This window comes from Eulemur rufifrons, chromosome 6 (assembly GCF_041146395.1).
Source record: "Eulemur rufifrons isolate Redbay chromosome 6, OSU_ERuf_1, whole genome shotgun sequence".
NCBI classification, from domain to species: domain Eukaryota; kingdom Metazoa; phylum Chordata; class Mammalia; order Primates; family Lemuridae; genus Eulemur; species Eulemur rufifrons.
In genome coordinates, this window is record NC_090988.1 from 91,804,892 (window position 1) to 91,827,430 (window position 22,539).

The following is a 22,539-nucleotide window of genomic DNA, read 5'->3' on the forward strand; positions in this document are numbered from 1 at the left end:
AATATATGCAGGCACACTAAAAAACAATTAAAAACTATATACATATGTGTGCACATGTATGTGTATGCATGCACACATGTATACATGTGTATATGCTACATCTCTGTGTGCATATACATAATATGCACAGTCAAGGAGACTTTACATGTGTAGCTAGGGGGAATAGAGAGAAAAAGAGAGAGAGGTAGGCAGGTATCAAATTACCATCTTCTAAAGATGATGATCCTATTCTATGATAAGACTTTTAGTTTTTGCACAACACCTTAATGTGCTCACTATGAAAAGACAGAGCTAGAACTGAGCATGAGATTAGAAGCCCACAAAGTGTGATCATCTCAGAATAAAATGGAGAGAAAAGTGCAAAGTTTTTGAGGTTATTTCAGGAGAGAAGGAGGTACAAGTGAGAAATAGGCAGGGGAGAGAAATACGAGAAACCAGAGAGGTATAATGAAACTAAGGATTAAGCACTGTAAATTAGCCAGTGGAAAATTCTCTGTGGTTAGGAGAGAGGTGGGAAATATAAGGAATAAATTTAATGTGTAAGTTTTAACTTTTTGGCAATAAATATCTACTGCATTCTGCTTTCCCTAGAGTTACAATACTATGAGTTTCTGTATTTGCGAAGCTTTTGGATTTCTCATTGGCATGGAATGGATGGAAAGGAGGTTTAAGGCAATTTGAAAAGGTCTCAAGAGGCTAACAGCAGGATTGTCGAAGCCTTATCTTTACGCTTTTTAAGTCATACCATAATCCTTGTGTATAACCTCTGAGAAATCAATTAAATACAAATGAATAACGATCACTTCATCTAGTTGTATCTTATATAGCAGTCAGGCTTCTAGTACTCTGAGTTTGACCTTAGAACGCTTGTATTAGTTAGATAATGGCTTCAATTCCTTTGAGAACAAAACAAAGTTATTAGTCACTTAAACAAGTTACAAGTTCATTTCTCATTTATGTAAAATTCTGAGAGTCATTTCAGTTCCATCAAGATTTTAGGAGTTTCCACTTAATTTACTCTTGTTTCTTTGACATCTGTGAAGAGTTACTCTCATCCATAGGTCCCAGGATGGCTCAGCTCTGCATCCACATTAAAGGCAGTGGCAGAAAAGGGGAAGGGAGGGCAAGTCTATTTTTAAAAAGAATGAATGAAAATTGCATACTTCTCTTTCATCACATTCTCTTGGCCAGAAGCTACTCTTTGGCCTCAGCAAAACTAGTCTGAGAAAAAAAAAATAGGAAGTTATAGTCATTTTTTCTTTCCTCTGGCTTTTTTTTCTCTTTTCCATGAAAATCAACACTGGCTATGCAGTCTGAGGAGGAAACCTGGTTTTGGAGGAGCTGGTCCAGGCTTTGTCAAATTCCAGTCTGTGTTCGGGATGATCACTTTGTTCTTCAATCTCACTTTTCATAGATTACACACCATCGTGGTGGACACAGTCATTTCTGTGCTCTAACTCAGATCTGATACTATGAAAAATTAGTTTCTACGAGGCTTATTAAATTAACTGGAAGAATGTTAGAAGAATTTCTGAAAGCTTTCTTGCAAGATTTTTAATTGTTCCACTTTTCAAATATGTCTCGTCTCTTCCATCTTCCCCTGCCATAGCAGCTAGTCAGTCTAAAATAGGACATGCTGCCTATTTATATCATACAAAGAATGAACTAAGATATATCTTTATCACCTAATAACCTCATACAAAGAACCTAAGTGACTTTTACCTGGCATGACATGAAAGGAGTAATTATAATCAGAAAAAGGAGCTTCTGATCAAACTTCTGGATTTCTAGCTAAGTTATCTGGAAATTAGTTTAGGTAAATGATGCATATTCATTTGTTTATTGGCACTGAGTGGCAAAATCTGATAATTAAAAATACGAGGTAAAGAAGTAAAATGTAAAAAAGAGACAAGTGGAAATGAAAACAGACAAGAAATGTAGTGGCATAAACCAAAAAGATTAACAGAAAAAGAAAAATAAGAGGGTAACAACAAAATAAAAAGACCCCAAGCTGACTAGTGACTGAGACCCAGAATCCAGTTGAGTGTGTTTACTAATGTTTGATTAGATTCTGCTTCAATTAAACCATTATTTCTAGTGTCTCCTGAGACAAAACAAAGTCATAGAAAAGAATAAAAATTGAAGAAGAGGGAAAAAAAACACAACGTTTTAAGAACGTTGCCATTTAAAAAACTTCACTACTGAGCCAATGTTTTCATTTCCCTTTGAAGGAAATTATGACAAGAAACTTCACCTCGGTGACTGAGTTCATTCTCCTGGGATTGACGAATCGCCCAGAATTACAGATTCTCTTCTTCGTGCTGTTTCTGGCAGTTTACATGGTCACAGTGGCTGGGAACCTTGGCATGATTGTCCTCATCCAGGTCAATGCCCGGCTCCACACGCCCATGTACTTTTTCCTGAGCCACTTATCCTTTGCGGATCTGTGCTTCTCTTCCAATGTGACCCCAAAGATGCTGGAGATTTTTCTTTCAGAGAAGAAAACCATTTCCTATCCTGATTGCATGGTGCAGTGTTACCTTTTCATTGCCTTGGTCCATGTGGAGATCTATATCCTGGCTGTGATGGCCTTTGATCGGTACATGGCCATCTGCAACCCTCTGCTTTATGGCAGCAAAATGTCCAAGAGTGTGTGCACATCCCTCATCACGGTGCCTTATGTGTATGGAGCGCTCACTGGCCTGATGGAGACCATGTGGACCTACCACCTAGCCTTCTGTGGCCCCAACAAAATTAACCACTTCTACTGTGCTGACCCACCGCTGATTAAGCTGGCTTGTTCTGACACCTACAACAAAGAGTTGTCAATGTTTGTTGTGGCTGGTTTCAACTTCACCTATTCTCTCCTTATCATTCTCATTTCCTATGTATACATATTTCCTGCCACCCTAAGGATCCGCTCTACAGAGGGTAGGCGCAAAGCTTTCTCTACCTGTGGCTCCCATCTCACTGCTGTTACAATATTCTTTGTAGCTCTTTTTTTCATGTATCTCAGACCCCCATCAGAAGAGTCTGTGGAGCAGGGGAAAATGATGGCTGTGTTTTATACCACTGTGATCCCCATGTTGAATGCCTTGATCTACAGTCTGAGGAACAAGGATGTGAAAGAGGCTTTATCCAAAGAACTTTTTAAAAGGAAATTATTTGCTAAATAAACCTCATTACTGATTTTAGTGAAGTGTTTTTATTTTATATAGCTTATGATTTTTTGTTACAGCTTAATCCAAAATGAATTATCCAAATCTGTATCCTTTTCTTGAAGGGATGGGGAAATTTCCATAAAGAAGTTTGAATAAAAGGAATCTGATTATCTACATCACTTTATGGGAATTTTGAATTCTGCAAGAGAGTTATGTCCACCCAAACCCAAATGTAGGGACCTCTATAATGAGGAGTTAATGTAAGTGAAAAATTTTATTTATACTTTGGGCAATTAAACCAATAAAACCAGAACTGGATTTTATTTTTGGAAGGAGTTAGTCATAGAGTTTTAGACTACTTCTTAATAGAGATTATTTACTTTAATATACAATAAGCTTTTCAAAAAAATCATTTCAGCTAATCTCTAATTAATTTTGCCTCCCTTGCCAGACAAACCAACATTCTATTTTAACATATCAAACCTCAAATGCCAGCCTCAACTCTTGCACGTTTACTTGGCAGCTCGGCTCCAGCCCTTTCCTGTGTTGACTCCATCTCTAGCCCAGAACACACCAATGACTGGTCGAGTATCTTGCCATCATACATACCTGGCTCATTTCTTGGCTCAGTAGAGGAAAAAAAAATGGCCAATAGGTTTCTAAACTGAATAATAGAAATCTGTGTGAGGACATACAAGGTTAATTAATAACATGTTTAATGCATATCTAAAACTATTATATCAACATATAAAATGTAACACAGTTTTAATAATAATAACACCTCTGTTTGCAGAGGACCACTGTCTTCTAATCTTGCAGGTGTCTGTTTTGTGGGTATAGAAGCCAGTAGCTCCCCACAAGGTAACTTAGAGCCTCAGAGATAATTAACTACATGAAAGATGAGAGACCAATGCTGAAATGCTCACAAGGTAGGAAATTAGAACAGAGATGCCCTCATGAAATTAGGATTGCTGTAGGGCTACAACTGCTACAGAAGTACAGAGTCGATAACGCAAACAAAACACAACAACACAAAAAAGGAAACTAGTAAGGAGTTCAAAAACAATATTTAAGAATTCATGACAATAGGTTAATGTTCATTCATTTCGGGTTTGGATTTTCCACTCCTTTCCTGGGCTATCAAATCTCAAGCCAAAAAACTGATATAAACTGACCCAAGTTGGAAGAAGCCCCACCACACTGGAATAAGCAAACACAAATGCAAGTCAGAGGAATGAACTATCAACTGCCCAGACTGAAAAGGATTTCCACAGATAAAATCTTGGTTCATATAAATTTTTAGGAAAATAAGAAACAAAAAGCACAGGTGGGTAACCTCAATTCCAAATATTATAATAGAATTACTTGATGCAATTATAAAACAAAAACATTTCTAGTTAAATGAAGGTGACAATTAAAACCATGAGATTGGCCGGGCGCGGTGGCTCACGCCTGTAATCCTAGCACTCTGGGAGGCCGAGGTGGGCGGATCGTTTGAGCTCAGGAGTTCGAGACCAGCCTGAGCAAGAGCGAGACCCCATCTCTACTAAAAATAGAAAGAAATTATATGGACAGCTAAAAATATATATATATACATAGAAAAAATTAGCCGGGCATGGTGGTGCATGCCTGTAGTCCCAGCTACTCGGGAGGCTGAGACAGTAGGATCGCTTGAGCTCAGGAGTTTGAGGTTGCTGTGAGCTAGGCTGACGCCACGGCACTCACTCTAGCCTGGGCAACAGAGTGAGACTCTGTCTCAAAAAATAAATAAATAAATAAATAAATAAATAAAACCATGAGATCATGTAGTTTAAACATCTAAAACTTGGGAAGAAACTATCAACCTAGAATTGAATACAAGCAAAACAAACTTCCAAGAATTAGAGAAAACACCTGTGTGTCTGTGTGTGCGTGTGTGTGTGTATGTGTGTAAACTATACAAAGCAGTAATAATACATAATATGTGGGATTCAAGGATATTTTGAATTTATTTCCCTGGAAATATAACATTACAAAGAAGGAGAAGGTGATGATAGCTAAGGTTGTTTTGTTTTGTTTTAACTCTTAAACTCTTATATTGTTTGGCCAGATAGTAGTAGTAATAATTCTACATTTTTCTTCATTATACTATAATCCAATATAAAGTTCCCTTCTCTCTTTGAAGAAAATTATGACAAGAAACTTCACCTCAGTGACTGAGTTCATTCTCCTGGGATTGATTAATTGCCTGGAATTACAGTTTTCTTCTTTGTTCTCTTTCTGGTAGCTTATGTGGTCACAATCACCTTGGAATGATTGTCCTCATCCAGGTCAATGTCCGGTTCCACACGCCCATGTACTTTTTCCTTATTCACTTATCCTTTGCGGATCTGTGCTTCTCTTCCAAGGTGACCCCAAAGATGCTGAAGATTTTCCTTTCAGAGAAGAAAACCATTTCTTATCCTGCTTGCATCGTGTAGTGTTACCTTTTCATTGCCTTGGTCCACGTGGAGATGTATATCCTGGCTGTGATGGCCTTTAATCGGTACATGGCCATCTGCAACCCTCTGCTTTATGGCAGCAAAATGTCCAAGAGTGTGTGAACATCCCTCATCACGGTCCCTTGCATGTATGGAGTGCTCACTGGCCTGATGGAGACCATGTGGACCTACAATCTAGCCTTCTGTGGCCCTAAGGAAATTAATCACATCTACTGCACTGACCCACCATTGATAAAGCTGGCTTGTTGTACCACCCACAACAAAGAAACATCAATGTTTGTTGTGGCTGGATGCAACCTTTCTTTTTCTCTCTTTATCATCCTTATTTCCTACCATTATATTTTTCCTGCTATCTTGAGGATCCTCTCAACAAAAGTTAGATGCAAAGTTTTGTCTACCGGTGGTTCTCATCGTACCTACTTTCCCCCCAACTTCCCACTAAACTATAAAGCAATTATTACAGAATCAAACACAATAGGTGAACTATAATTTCCATTTTTTTCCAGAAGTTCTAGATCCTCCATTGGCTTCTTCACTAATTGCAGGCATGTAATTTGGAGATAATGATTCCTATCATTGGCTTAAAACATTTTGCTCACTCAACCTATATTGACTATAGGGCAATATGCTATAAACTGGAGAGTTATAAATAAACAAGCTAAAAACAATTCTTTATTACATTAAGAGTAGGATAGGCAGAGAACTAAATAAATGGATAATAAAATATTTCAGTTGCAGGTAAGTAAGAAGACAAAGTAAAGCAGGACAACATGGAAGAGAATGACTTGGTAGTCATAGATGTGAGGGTCATGCTAATGTGTTAATTTCAATGACTGGAAAAGGACTGTAGAGAAGATGACATTTGAGTTGAAGCTTAAATAATGAGATAGTGGCAAATATCAGCAGATCTCTGGGATCTGTAACCAGGGAAATCAACAGCAACTACAAAGTTTCAGGAACGAAGCCTACATGTTGAAGTAGCTGAAAGAAAGGCCACATACCTGGAGCTTAATAAATGAATGAAACAATAGGAGGCTTTAAGGCCAGAAAGGTGGCCTCTTTGCTTTTTGGATGGTACTATAGATTGCCATCATTGCCATGGCCAAAAGAGTGCAACACTTTGATCATATATCCATATTTCAGTTACTATTTTCTGATATGTGTTCAATATCCCCTAGACAGAATGTGAAAATTAGTAATTTGGTTAATCAAGTTTATCAAATTGTTATTCTCTTTATTAAGGAAAGAGACTTTTATAGAATAATTAATGGAATTTTCTACTATCTAGCTCCAGGGTTCCCCTCCACATTTTCCTTTACTCTTATCTGTTAAGACTTAGCTGGAAGATTATCTCTTCCTCCAAGGTTTCTCTAATACATTCAGGCTGAGTAGGTACCACATTATGGTTCACCCACTGATTTACAATTCTATCATTGCATTTATATTATAGCATGATGCAATGATTGATACAACAATTATATGTATATACATCTGTTTCTTCCACTATCTAGGAAGTTCTCAAATGAATGAGCCATGTATTAAAAAAAAAATTCCCACATTAGAATAGCGTCTGAAAAAGAGATGATGCTCAACTGATGTTTTTTGAATGAGTAAAAAATCTCCAATACCTTCCACGTTCTGCCTTTGCCTGTATTTATGGCCAATTACAGATTTTTCTCCATGATACTACCTTCTCCAATTCTAAAATATATTCAAGGCAAGACAATAGATGATCACTTTGGTTTAGCAAAATCATGTTCAAACTCTTTATCATAAATGGCCCACTGCAAGCCCATTGAGGAAAATATTTTCTGAGCAAGAATTAGAGAATGTAATTTTATCAGCACCATACGGGAATGATCACACGTTGTATGTCTTTTTTCATGAAAGGGAGACAGATAAAAGAGAATGCTGAACCATACTGAAAGGATTTAAGGGAACTAGTTTTGAGCAATACATCTTTGTAGCAATGCATCTTCCTTGAGATCTATTTATAATTATACACAGCACTTGAAAAACAATGGATCACGTCTATCCCCTACACAAATATCATTTTATTTTGATCTTTATGAGAGTGTTAAAATGGAAAATCATCAAACACGTAATAAAATTAAAAAAAAAATTAAATTGACAGAAACAAACCAGGTAGTCTGGGATAGAAAGTCATGATTTGAGGTGTTAGAAGGGGCCTCACTGCTGCTCAGACAGGGAGGAGATTTGGTTGGAATTAGCCAATAGTCAATTTACCAAGACCAGGAAATATCTAATCCTGGAGAAAGTACATTCTTGTGCAATGCCTTCTCATGGCCAACCATCCCAAGATTCAGGCCACCTGATAAGCTGATTCTGCTCATCTCCTTGCCAGCTAATAAAACATTGTCTCACATTGAGACAGATTGGTATGTCAGGAAAAGAATTGGCCTCATTGTTACTCAAAACTCAGTCTTAGTCCCACTTTTATTATTATTTTATTAGCTGGGTAAACTTAGAGAAGTTACTTCTCAGTATCAGTTAATTCAACTGCAAAACAGCATTAGTGACACCCATTTCATGGGGTTATTGTGAATATCAAATATTATTTATAATGTACATTTTCCTCGATTACATTTTGAGGCATATATGCTCTGAGTTCCATTATTGACTCAATTTTAGGAAAGTTTTCTAAATGTGGGAAGCATGATAGAAACAATACGTTAAATATGTTAGTCATTAATTTATTTAACAAGACATTGATTATTGTATGTCAGGCACTGTTGTTGTCATTGTTAGTTATCAGTTTCTCCTACCTGTGACATTCCATATGTTTCGTTATTTGTTTCTGGAAATTATTACTTATATGTAGTATAACTTGTTTCCATATCTTAAGCATCCCACCAACATGCAAACTTTTTAGAGGAGGGATATATTTCTTATATTTTTATTATGCAGATTAAACATGACTGAACTTTGTACTTAGTACATATTCTTTTTTTAATGTTTAATTTTTAACTATTATGGGTACATAATAGTTGTACATATTATAGTGTACATGTGATGTTTTGATACAGGCATGCAAAGTGTGCTCATCAAATCAGGGTAATTGGGGTATCCATCACCTCAGGTATTTATCATTTCTTTCTGTTAGAAATTCCACCTTTTATTAGTGCATATTCTTGTGTGAACTTGTTAAAGGACAATGTAGGAACTATGGTAGCACTCTTGAAATGATAAGAACGATAACCTGAATGCAGTTTCATGAGAAGTTAAGTTTCCCCAGGGTATTGTCTTCAGTATTGTCTAAAGTACTACCGTAGTATTCATAACAGACAATTGACGTGAACTCCAGTGAAGTATAAAATATGGATTTTTTTTTCTAATAATGTGATTCAAGATAGTGTAGTACGACCAATTATTATTTCTCCCTCTGGGGATGTTCTCCATTGGGACTCCACTTCTAATTGGTTCTTCTTGACACATTTGGGAATTCTCCGGAGATAAACGCTGATGTCAATACTATAGATATAAATCATCCAGCATTGGCTAGAATTTGACCTTTGGGGTCATCAAAAAGACACCTGTATTTTCACAGGTAGGAGAGAAAATGTGTTTGTATGTTACTTTTCAATCTCTAGTAATTTATGTATTCTCTTCATTAAGCTGTGTAAATTTTAAATAGTGATTTGTTGAAATGGGTAGTTTGGGGACAAATTTGCACAAACAATGCATTTGGCATGAAAGAAAATCTGTAGGGTAATTACTTAGCTCTGTTGTTCACTTTTATAATATTTCAGTAGAATTCTATATTATGGATATTCCAGCAGATGTTTTCACTATTATTAGTTTCAAATACTGATTTTGTGTTTCCCATTTACCTAATATCTTGGTGACTACTGTTGCCAATCTCCACAAGAAAAAGACAAATTGGAAATAATTTAGATCTAGGTAACTTAATTAATCATTTGAAATTTTTCTGACCTGGAAGAAGTAAAATGAATGCTCAAACAGGCTTCTCCTTGTGATTCTTTGACATTCTTGAACCTATGAAAATTGTTCCATAGGTTCAATATGTGGAACTGAGGAACTTAGATGAGCAGATCTCTAATTCCTTTCAGTTCTTTTATTTTAAAAGATACTGGATTCTTTTCCAATGCCCTGTTCCTGTCTAGAAGCTGGTCTTTCATTAGAAATACTTGTGCTCCAGAAACATTTTTTTTTTCAAGGAGAATATTTGATTTCATTTTTTCAAACAAGATACTTGAAATTAGATTATGAATCTGCTCATAATCAAATAACTCAACTGGGCCAAGGACCTGACAACAGTAAAGTGATCAAGAGAATTCTGTCTTGCTAAGCTGTACATGTAGTCTCAGAATCATTCCTAATAGTTCATCATCAAGTTTACAGATTGCATTTGAACACTTTGCTATGAGTGTTTCTTGTCTCTGGGCAGCAGTATGACAAATTTCCAGTGGACTACATATCTGTGTATTAGTTGTGTTTGTTTGCCATAGTCCCACAATTCTGGAATTCAAATATGGCCAGTGATGATGGTTTCCAATAAAAAGGATGCATGTCTAGATGGTCAGTGGAAACTTAGCAAGTTTACAAGGCTCCTTGGAGAGTCACTCAGTACTGAAACCTAGATGTTAGACTGGAGAAGTTGCTCATTAGGTCAGAATTTAAAAGAAGAGCTTGTCTTCCTTCTTGCCAGTTAAGTTACAATTCCTAGGCACTATCCTAGATTCTTGGCCAAAATTTCTTCCTATTTTTTTACAGTTAGGGCACTGTTACCTAGCCTGCTCGTCTTTCTGCTTCCTCTCCAATCTATTATCTTTGTTAGAATGAATGTCTCTGTCATCTGTACCTCTAAGAAAATTCTAACTGTAGATCCTCGTTTATTCACATTTGGTTATGCCAATAGCCCATAGCAGCAATTATTGAGGCAGGATAGGGAGGCAACAGTATTAGATAAATTTAATATTAACATTTAGGCAACAGTTATTATTGTCACTCAAGCAGACAATTCAGCTGAAGGAAGAGATTGACTTCCCTGGGAAAGTAGAATATTATAGAAGAAGATCACCACACTGAGAACTATAATATATGATTCTTCTCCTTGTTCTTCTGCTCCTGAGCTGTGTGCTGGAGTGATAATGTTAAATTTCCTGAGCTTGGTTACCCACATAACTAAACCTATTGCTTCTATCTTGTCCACTGCCCTAATTCTAGCATCTAGCACTGTGTCTGGAACTTGGAAGATATCCAATAATTACTTTCTATAAGCATGCATGAATAAACAAAACAATGCCTTATGAGGTTTTACAAAGAGACTTAAAGTGTTTTCTGAACCATAAAATTTCACGTTAATAAGAGCTGAACAATTTTTGAAAGACCTTATACTATTACATTTAATAGTCTAACATGTCTCCAATATTCTTAGGGTAGGTGAAAAACAAAGTGCTATTCACATTGATTTCCTGAGCCTGCTCGGAGAGGATAAGTTACACAAAGCCTCTGACAAGTCCTCTGAAAGTAAAAATTTCTAATGTCAGAATTATCCCATGGGCAAAAATAATTTAGATGTAAATTTCATTTTAATGCAATTGTTCATATATAGAGATTGTGAATTTAAATTCAAAGACACACAATATTTTAACTTATTTCAATGTATAATATACTTAAAATAATTTTTGTTAAATTCAGTATAATGTATAATATCTACATAAATTATAAGCCATAAAATATAAGAAATATACATTAAACTGTCACCTAGGACAGGAGGGGATGGGTGTATGCCTACACAATGAGTGCATTGCGCACCGTTTGGGGAATGGTAATGCTTGAAGGTGCTGACTCGGGAAGGAGGGGTGGGGAAGGGAGGGATATATACCTCATGATGGGTGCAACGCGCACTATCTGGGGAACAGACACGCCTGGAGCTCTGACTTAGGGGGAAAGGCGGTACATGGGCAACATATGTAACCTGCAATTCTGTATCCCCCAGAACAATAAGATGAAATAAAAAAAAAATTCCTGTTCATGGTGTGAAGTAAAGATATTAATAATTTTTCCATTTAAATAATCAATTAAGCTAACATTAAATATTAAAATAATTTTTTAAAATAATATTTTTAAAAATTAAAATAATTTTAATTTAATTAAAATACTTAATTAAATTTAAGATTATTACACTATTAATGATTAAAATAATATTAAAATTAAAATAATTTCAACCCTGATCTGAAATGCCATGTTTGTCCTATATCAGTTTACCTATGTGTATATAATTATTTCTATACTTTCTATTGTGGAACATTGGTCGTGACATTTTTTCCAATTATATGTCAATAAGTCACTGTCTTGAATACCACATTCTTATGGTGAATCTTGACATCTAATAGGTAAGACTCTGCTTATTATTCTAGAAGATATTGACTTCCAGACTTTTACTTTTCCATATAAATATTAAAATCAGCTTACCTACAAAAAATTGGGTTAGAATTCTGATGGGGATTTAATTGACTCTATGGATCATTGGGGGAGATGTATTTTTTCCTCCCCTCAGTGAACAAAAAAAAAAAAATCTCTGTCTGTTTTTTAAGGCACACACACACACACACACACACACACACATGTTGAGCAGACCTAAGTTTGTGTGACAATGGCATGAATGCTGGGTAAATATTAACAGAGTTCTTTCCCACGGAACTTCTCATAGTTTAACTTTTCTAGGTAGACTGTGAATCTCAAAGAGATTCAACAAAACACTAAGGGGTCTCATTTATTATTGAGCTTGAACCCATTATCCAAAGTCAGGTATCACAAGATCGGAGGAATAGCCTCCACATGTACTCGCTGTCAAATTGGCACTAAATGATCAACACTATGGTGCTCACATGGTAGTAATATTCTCCAGGGATTAGGGGGATAGGGGGCATAAACTCACAACTAGTGGACACGGTGTGCATTATAGAGGGGAAGGGCAAGCCTCTAAACCTCGCTTGGGTAAGGCAAAGACATAAAATGTAACCAAAACGTTTATACCCTCATAATATCCTGAAATAAAATAAAAAATATAAAGATATCAAACATGCCAACATTGGAAAAACAGGATGTTTAAGAAGTAGTCTTGGAAGTGTGACTACTCACAATACTTAATAGAAGCATATATCAATCACTAAACTTTGTATAACTGTTAAATAATAGGATATATTTACTCATCCTATTAATAGTAAGCTCAGAGAGCCTCTTATATAATAGGTGCTCAGAAAAGATTTGCTGAAAAGAATTGGAAAGTGTGATCATAAATATTTAATAAAGGAAACTGGATGGGGGCATGGATAAAGACATAACTTAATAAATGGGTAGCTCTTTAATTTTTCATTTATTTCATTTCAGTTGTCACAGAGATTTCTAACTCATATTTCCTTAAAATTCAGAAAATGCTCAATTTCACCGATGTGACAGAATTTATTCTTGTGGGACTAACCAGTCGTCGGGAATGGCAAGTTCTCTTCTTCATCATTTTCCTTGTGGTCTACATTATCACCATGGTGGGCAATATTGGCATGATCATGTTAATTAAAATCAGTCCACAGCTTAATAGCCCCATGTACTTTTTCCTCAGTCATTTGTCATTCGTTGATGTGTGGTTTTCTTCCAATGTCACCCCTAAAATGTTGGAAAACTTGTTATCAGAGACAAAAACGATTTCTTACGCTGGATGTTTAGTACAGTGTTTCTTTTTCATTGCTCTTGTCCATGTAGAAATTTTCATTCTTGCTGTGATGGCCTTTGATAGGTACATGGCAATTGGGAACCCTCTGCTCTATGGCAGCAAAATGTCAAGGGTTGTCTGTATGCGACTGATTTCTTTCCCTTACATATATGGTTTTCTGACTAGTCTGGCAGCAACATTATGGACTTACGGCTTGTACTTCTGTGGGAAAATTGAGATCAACCACTTCTACTGCGCAGACCCACCTCTCATCAAGATGGCCTGTGCGGGGACCTTTGTAAAAGAATATACAATGATCATACTGGCTGGCATTAATTTCACATATTCCTTGACTGTAATTATCATCTCGTATTTATTCATTCTCATTGCCATTCTACGAATGCGCTCAGCGGAAGGGAGACAAAAAGCCTTTTCCACCTGTGGGTCCCATCTGACAGCTGTCATCATATTTTATGGTACTCTGATCTTCATGTATCTCAGACGTCCCACAGAGGAGTCTGTGGAACAGGGGAAGATGGTGGCTGTATTCTATACCACAGTGATCCCCATGTTGAATCCAATGATCTACAGTCTAAGGAACAAGGATGTAAAAGAAGCCATGAGCAAAGTGATCAACAGAACATGTTTAACAAAATAAAATAAAATTGAGTTAATGTCTTTTATAACTTGTTTAGAGACAGGTTATTAGCCAGGAACATTACATAGGAACATTAAGCTAACCGTGTTTTGTCGGTTGAAAAGGAAAAAAAAAATGATGCAAACTGGTAAAAATAAAGTAGATTGACCCATTTCTGGTGATCCAAATAGTGGAGATTAATTTAAATGAATAAATTAATTGAAAAGGTCATGTGTGCCAAAGTTTCTAGTTGCACCAACTGAAATTGCTCAAATATTTAGCTAGATCCAAAAGACTTATTCTTATTCAAAAATCCCATGGATGGATTTAGGAAATATTTATCTTCCCATTTAGAAACAAATTTGGGCCGGGCGCGGTGGCTCACGCCTGTAATCCTAGCACTCTGGGAGGCCGAGGTGGGCGGATCGTTTGAGCTCAGGGGTTCGAGACCAGCCTGAGCAAGAGCGAGACCCCATCTCTACTAAAAATAGAAAGAAATTATATAGACAGCTAAAAATATATATAGAAAAAACTAGCAGGGCATGGTGGCACATGTCTGTAGTCCCAGCTACTCGGGAGGCTGAGACAGGAGGATCCCTTGAGCTCAGGAGTTTGAGGTTGCTGTGAGCTAGGCTGACGCCACGGCACTCACTCTAGCCTGGGCAACAGAGTGAGACTCTGTCTCAAAAAAAAAAAAAAAGAAAAAAAAAAGAAACAAATTTGGGGCAGAAAAAAAACACAAAATAATTAATTTAGTTTCTAGCGTTAAGAGATAAAAATAGTGATTTCACTAACTGGTGATGAGATTGTTTATTTTTTAATGCTTCTTTCATTCTGTGGGGTTAGGTCTATTCAGAGACACTACCTTGAAGATAGCAATGTTATTGTTTTTATTATTTTTTTAGTTTTCTCTTGTTTCTTAAGAGACACAACATGGTAAGTGCCTCTCTTTCACAGATTCTAGTAGCTTCCAAACTTTAACTCTTGCCACTGGTCCAACTATGCATGGTCACCTGGCAGTGTCTTCAGTGTGACTGAATAGAAGAATGAGCGAAGGGATGTTTCATTGTAAATGCATGGCTCTCCAGATTTCACGTAATAAGTTAAATTTAAATTCTTGTGGAATATTTGGCAAATCTGTGTCTAAGATATGGTAATTACATATTCTAGTTAATTTTTGCTGCATTTGAAAGGAATCAAATATTTAAGATGTACTATTTGTTGTTAGCAAGAACATTTTATGTCATAATAATATTAACATAATTTTATAGCTTTTTTGTACCTTATTTCATGAAGTGTAAGTATGAGGCTAGAACTTAACAACTTCATTAAAGTCTATGTCCTGCATTCTATAAAAAAGACACCTGCATTCTATAAAAAAGACATCTGCACTCGAATGTTTATAGCAGCACAATTCACAATTGCAAAGATGTGGAAACAACCCAAGTGCCCATCAATACATGAGTGGATTAGTAAAATGTGGTATATGTATACCATGGAGTTCTATTCGGCCACAAAAACAATAGTGATCTAGCACCTATTGTATTATCCTGAAGGGAGATGAAGCCCATTCTACTAAGTGAAGTATCACAAGAATGGAGACACAAGCACCACATGTACTCACCATCAAATTGGTATTAACTGATCAACACTTAAGTGCACATATAGTAATAACATTCATCGGGTGTCAGGCAGTTGGGAGAAGGGAGGAGGGGATGGGTATATAAACACTTAATGGGTGAGGTGGGCACCTTCTGGGGAATGGACACGCTTAAGGCTCTGCCTTGGGTGGGGCAGAGCCAATATGTGTAACCTAAATATTTGTACCTCCGTAATATGCTGAAATAAAAAAATAGAAAAATAAAAATAGAATAAATGATATTGTTACATTTATTTCTACATCTACCAGATTAATCATATTTACGCATGTCTACCTTCACACCATAAAGCCTAGTTACCTTTCTCTGTTTCTGTTTCTTTTCTGTATTTCTCACCCACTCTCTCTGTCTCCCACACAATACACACTTTCTTCTTTGCCAATTTATGTTTTCTTGAGATATTGTATACTATGTCAAAACTCCCTAGTACAAAGTTCATATAATGAACTTTCTTCATAATAGGTGAAAAGAAACAGGATATCTGGGTACTTGGGCACTGAAGTTTGCAGAAAAAAATGCCCTGAGCACAACCCTGTCCATAATCTTCTAGACATATTTTAAACTATCTTGGTTGGCAGCCATGTTTTTTGGCTTTATGGTATTTAAACTTGGTCAAAAAACTTAAACTCATACTTATTCCACATATGCATATTTTTATTCTTTAAAATAAGGATAATATTAGTCACAATTCTACTAAAGTGGTAAGATAATACTTGTAAACTATTTAGAGGTGAAGATGCACACATATGCCAATTTTTTGTATGCTTCTTGTGCATCAGGCAGGGGGCAGAGAGTTATCCCTACCTTATCCAAGATCCTCTCAACTATAGTGTAAGATAATAGTTTCCCTATTTTACAGATGAGGACACTGAGGATCAGAATTATGTTACTTGTCCACGGTCACTTTAAAGTGGTATAGTAAAAGTAAAATTCCAGATCTGTCTGATTTCAAGTTTTAGCTCCTATTTCAACAATGACCCTACTTTTGGTCATTCTCCCAGACACTGCCAAGTGATTTATTCTTTGAGGCATCTGACATCTGAAACTGTCAGATAGTATATGCATTTCTGTGATCATCTATCATGACAGATGTTGTATTTAATAATAGAACATTTGCACAATAATAAAATGATTGAAATTTTACATGACACAAACCAACCATATTTGCTGAGATGCATAATTGGTCAATGTGTCAATAAAAGGGGACAGAACCTATGTGAAATTGGGAGAGAGACTCTACCATGATCAAGAATTTTGATCTCACTTTTATTTAAGAATTATTCTTCCCATCAACACTCCTTAACTTCTCCTACCCCTGAGATAGTTCTAACATTTTAATTATTATTTCTTCCATAATGACTTGGATAGTTCCTCAGAGAGATGATCCCAAAGCTCCTAATGTTCAAGATATTATTATATAATAAATAGTGAGAAATCGCCATTTGCTGTTCTCCTATGCTGAAGGTAGGTCTGCAAGTTCTGCATTCTTTGCAATACAGATTGATGCAGTCAAACCTTTAAATTTTATTCCACATTTTGAGGAGAAAATTAATCCTTTTTCATAGACATTTATTATCAAGTATTTTGTTGTTTGGAATTATATTACTGGAAAATTTTCGTATTTCTAGCCATAGCTTCTTCAAAAGTTTGTAAGAATGAGCTTGTTATAACGAGGATTTACAAAACTCATTTGCCTCATTTTGTTGTCCTTTTACTCTCCTTCGCTAATAAAGACTATTGATTTTCACAATATTGTTTTAAAATATATATGAATGGAGTCAGAGTTTCTGAGTCAGTTGGAATGATTAGTCCAAAAATTTGTACCCTCACTGTTTTTCTTCATGGGAAATTCCTAAAATATTAGTAGAAAATGAATTTGCTTTCTTATTTGTGAGTTAAACATTCAAATTTCTTGATTGTTTTGATGGATGATACACATACATGTAATAAAAAGGTTTTGTCCCAGAAGTCAGTGTCTCCTGGTCCTAGATCAATGGGATCACCTGAACCTGGAGGGGCAGGGAGAAGCAGTGGTCTAGTACCTCTATGGTCAAACCTGCTATGGGGCCACAAACAGCTCCAAACAGTCCATCAGGGATGAATTATACAGAGGAGATAAGCTGCTTCTACTGTGGAGAAGGAGAAAACTAAATTTTAAATGCAAAGAAATATAATAGTAGAGTATGTCATCAAAGTGGCAGCAGTAGAAGATTATTAAGTCTACAACACTGGAGTAAAATTATTTGTTTTGCATTCTAATCCTGCCAGTTGGAAGACCTCTGACCTAGGGAGACCATCTTAATCTCTCAGCACTCCAGCTTCCTCATTTGTGAAATGTGCGTGAAATAGAACCTGTTTCACAAGCCCTTTGCAGGCAAAAGATCTAGTGAATATTCAATAACAGCTAGTCTTACAAATAGTATAAAGCTGGGACTGCTGCCTCAAGAAAAATCTTTCTTAGAGAGTTTTAATAATATTGGATTATTGTATTATGTGAAGCTGATGTAGAGATCAGGGCCCCTTTTAAAAATCATATATGTAACTCTTTCTGAATACCTGTTACATGTAACTGCTAAGCAGAGCAGATTACAGAGTTTCAAAGTAAACAAGACAAATTCTAATACCACCAGGTTAATGATGTACAGAAAAAGAGAAATACCTGCATCACACAACAACTAAACAAAATTGAAGTAGTATTATTTTATGTTTCATAGATGCCCTGATGCTTTATTTTATGCATTTTATACTTCATACAGTAGTACCACTAATCCAAGTCAAATTCTGTTAAAGAGAGGATATGGGTTCATCAGTAGAGGTCACAATTTTTACCACAAGAAATTCATCACCACAGCTCTATTTTACAACCAGTGTCTCAAACTATTTTCATTCTCATAATGGGCCAAAAGAGACACGCTATGATCATGGACATATCTATATGAAGGGGGAACTTAGACCAGAACTAAAGCTTCAGTGAGTTTTACATTATGTACCTGATTCATTTTACAGGCAATATTTTAATCCCCATATTAGACATTTTACAAAATCTACTTTGTTTTTTAAATTATTTGAATTATAAAAGGATACATGAGAATCAAAAGTGTCAAGACTAAAACAAATCAATTCACATTTTTTTAAATTTGTTTTTGTTATTTTTTAAATTTCCCCATAGGCAACCAGCCTCACTCGGTCCATGTTAAAGCAATGCCTAATTTCACGGATGTGACGGAATTTATTCTTCTGGGGCTGACCTGTCGCCAGGAGCTCCGGGTTCTCTTTTTTGCGGTGTTCCTCGTGGTTTACATGATCACTCTGTTAGGAAATATTGGTATGATCATTTTGATCAGCATCAGTCCCCAGCTTCAGAGCCCCATGTACTTTTTCCTGAGTCATTTGTCTTTTGTAGATGTGTGGTTCTCCTCCAATGTCACCCCTAAAATGCTGGAAAACTTACTATCTGAGACAAAAACCATTTCCTATGTGGGGTGTTTGGTGCAGTGCTACTTTTTCATTGCCCTTGTCCACGTGGAGGTCTATATCTTGGCAGTGATGGCCTTTGATCGCTACATGGCCATCTGCAACCCTTTGCTGTACGGCAGTAAAATGTCCAGGACTGTGTGTGTGCGGCTCATCTCTGTGCCCTACGTCTACGGATTCTCCGTTAGTCTCATATGCACCCTGTGGACTTACGGCTTGTACTTCTGCGGAAACTTTGAAATCAACCACTTCTATTGTGCCGATCCTCCTCTCATCAAGATCGCCTGTGGGGGAGTGCACATCAAGGAATACACGATGATTGTTATTGCCGGAATGAACTTCACGTATTCCCTCTCGGTGGTCCTCATCTCCTACGCCCTCATCGTAGCGGCTGTGCTGCGCATGCGTTCCGCTGATGGGCGGAGGAAAGCCTTCTCCACCTGCGGGTCCCACTTGACAGCTGTTTCCATGTTTTATGGGACCCTCATATTCATGTACCTGAGGCGGCCCACTGAGGAGTCTGTGGAGCAGGGAAAAATGGTGGCCGTGTTTTACACCACAGTGATTCCCATGCTGAATCCCATGATCTATAGTCTGAGAAACAAGGACGTGAAAGAGGCCTTCAGCAAAGCAATCACCAAGGCAAACTTGGGCCAGTAAAATGGCAACAGATAGATATCTTTGTGTATGTTGGTTTCCATTACAAATGACCGGGCATGAACGTCCTAGCACAGAAGTTCTAGTTCTAAAGGTAACTCTTACATACACTAAGAGGTCCTACGTAACAGAAGGATGTTTTTACCTCATGAATGGACTCTAAAGACTAAGCATGATTCCTCCTACATGTACAACCATATAATAAAAACTGACAAGGTTTCATTCACAGTGTATGTAAAATTGTACTACATGCAGTCATTGCAGAAACTCACAAATAAATCTAGATAAATAAATGGTAATGTAAAGATATCCTTGTTAGAGTGAATATTATTTCCTAGGGTATTTGCTATACATACACGTTACTCAACCTAGATTTCTTGTGAAATATATAATTTCCCAGAAAAAGTAAAATATTCATTTCCTTTTCATGGCCACAGAATGTTGATAAACCTGCTTTACCTAAAAAGTGTTCAACATTTTTGAAAATGAAATTGCATTTAGAATCTTCAACTTATGTCTTAATACAATCCTGTTTTTCATCAGTGTGTATTATTCAATAATTAATAATGTTTACATCCCAATAGTCTGTTTTCCTACCAACCCTGAGTATTTCTTGGTTTAAATTATGGTATACTTTTTTTTTTAACGTTAAGAGAGTGAACTATCTCTGACAGAAGATTTTCCTGCCAAAATACAAACCAGTATAAATTTTCTGATACTTAAAGTCTGTGCTTTGGCAATAGCATATTGTCTCATCAATTCATTGATTGGTTATATGACTTGAAACTTGTTTGCTTTCAGCTTCTTCTCACTAAAATTAAACTCTTTGACTCTGATTATGGTAACTTAAATAAAAATTTCTATGCCTAGTGTTGATCAGCCAGGCAAGAATTACTATTCAAACAAATGTTGTTGTACAGGGCATACATTCAAATGTGATAAATAGAGTTCTAAATGGTATCCACTTGGGCCTGGTTAAAAATATTTAAAAGTTCACTGTTTGATTTACCTGAATTGTTCTACATTCTATTCTTGCTACAGGCACATTGGAAATTTGCCTACAATAGGTGACTCTTGCTAACTTATGCGCATAAAGGCAAATGGCAGGTAGAAGTGATTCCTGATAAGTGAGTTCATTCCCTAACAAGCGCTGATCCTATTATAGGGTTCACAATTTAGTATGTACAGGTTGACTCTGAGAGGTTGCATTTAGTTGCAGTAATGGCTCTAGTAAGATGGACTAGGCCAAACACAGACAGGGTTGTCATTCATGAGAATTTACCATGGTTCGCTTTCCCAGTAATTAAGAATGGATGAGAGTAAAGGCACATGAAGATACTTACTATTTTGTAAATTTAGATTCTGACAGCAGGAATTGTGTTAACCCTATTTTTGTATTTTTACACCACCCAAATTTGCTTCTACAGAGTCAGAGTGAAGTACAAAATCTAGGGCTGCTCAAGCAACAAGTGCTTCCACAGAGATGGCCATCATTACCTGACGCTCTAAGGCCATAGTTCCTGTTATCATTATGGCAGAGCTAGTCCACTGTCTCCAATATTTAATTGTTCCTGTCAGACATAAAACACTGGCCATCCTGCCTGGGGCAGTCCTTCCTCTATGGCTTTGCTGGCTGCAGGCCGTGCCAGAGCTCTCTCTATTAGGAGTCTCATGCTTGCAACTGTCCCAGTCTAGAGTTCCACACTGGTAGCTCTATAGTTCTGGGGTTTCTCTGCAGTGGGGACTCTCTGCAGTAGCTGCCACAGGGGAATGTGGCAAGTTTCTTCTTTAGCCCCAGGCTGTCCATGACATCATTTGAAATCTAAGTGGAGGAAGCTGTGAGCCCACAACTCTTGCATCCGCAGACCTGCAGAATTAGCACCATATAGATACCACAAAAGGTTATGGTTTGTATCTTCTGGAGAAGTGGGTCAAGCTGCACCTGGGCCCACTTGAGCCACAGCTGGGGATAGCCAAGGAGCACTGCACTGGAATTTGGTAGCAGAGACCCAAGCTGGCTCTGGGCTACAAGCCCCTGAAGGGTGCCTGGGGCCTATTCCTCAAAAGCATTCTGTCATTCTAGAGCCCTGGACCTGTTATAGGAGGGCCCTGATGTTAGAATGCCTTCAGGATCATTCTCCCATTTTCTTGACTATCCCATATGTCTGCACTAACCTCCTTGACAACAGTCACTTGGCCACATCTTTGGTTTGATCTCCCAACACACTTTTTCATTTGTTACATGGCCAGGCTGAAAATTTCTAGAATTGCTCTATTGTGCTTCTCTTTCTCTTAAAAATTCTATCCTTAAGTCATTTTTTTCCTTTTGCATCTTGCTCCATGTGTTTAATAGCAGCCACGCAGCTCCCTCAAAATTTTGCTTATAAATTATTTTTTTTCCTAAAATCTTATTTCATCGGCCTTCCATAAAGCCTTAGAGTAGGGGTGGGGAACCTGTGGCCTTGGGGCTACATGTGGCCTTCTGGATCCTTGAGTGCAGCCTTTTGACTGAATCCAAATATTGCCTAACAAATCTTTTTAATAAAGGATATATCTATATGCACACACACACAGAGGAACACATATATATGTATTTCTTTATTTATATTTTATTTATTTATTTATTTATTTGAGGGGATTTATTAAGGGAATTGGCTCACAAGATTACGGAGCCTGAGAAGTTCCACAACAGGCCTACCTTAACTCTTATTTTTATCAATTATCCTAAGGTAAAATTGGTTTCACTATACATCATTCCACTTAAAGTTGCAGTTCC

General features: G+C 36.8%; 3 protein-coding genes and 1 pseudogene across 3 annotated transcripts; all 4 read left to right on the forward strand.

Moving 5' to 3' along the window:
• Positions 1-2,237: 2,237 nt before the first annotated feature.
• LOC138384964 (olfactory receptor 5M8-like) lies at positions 2,238-3,176 on the forward strand. Its single transcript, XM_069470605.1, has one exon. The coding sequence runs from the start codon at positions 2,238-2,240 to the stop codon at positions 3,174-3,176; it is 939 nt and encodes a 312-aa protein (XP_069326706.1).
• Positions 3,177-5,331: 2,155 nt separating this feature from the next.
• Positions 5,332-6,130, forward strand: LOC138384966 (olfactory receptor 5M8-like; annotated as a pseudogene).
• Positions 6,131-13,009: 6,879 nt separating this feature from the next.
• On the forward strand, positions 13,010-14,286 carry LOC138384471 (olfactory receptor 5M3). Its single transcript, XM_069469977.1, has one exon. The coding sequence runs from the start codon at positions 13,063-13,065 to the stop codon at positions 13,993-13,995; it is 933 nt and encodes a 310-aa protein (XP_069326078.1). The 5' UTR covers positions 13,010-13,062; the 3' UTR covers positions 13,996-14,286.
• A 4,547-nt stretch (positions 14,287-18,833) lies between these two features.
• Positions 18,834-19,766, forward strand: LOC138384472 (olfactory receptor 5M9). The gene has a single exon (XM_069469978.1). It carries the CDS (start codon positions 18,834-18,836, stop codon positions 19,764-19,766), a length of 933 nt encoding a protein of 310 aa, XP_069326079.1.
• The last annotated feature ends 2,773 nt before the right edge of the window (positions 19,767-22,539 follow it).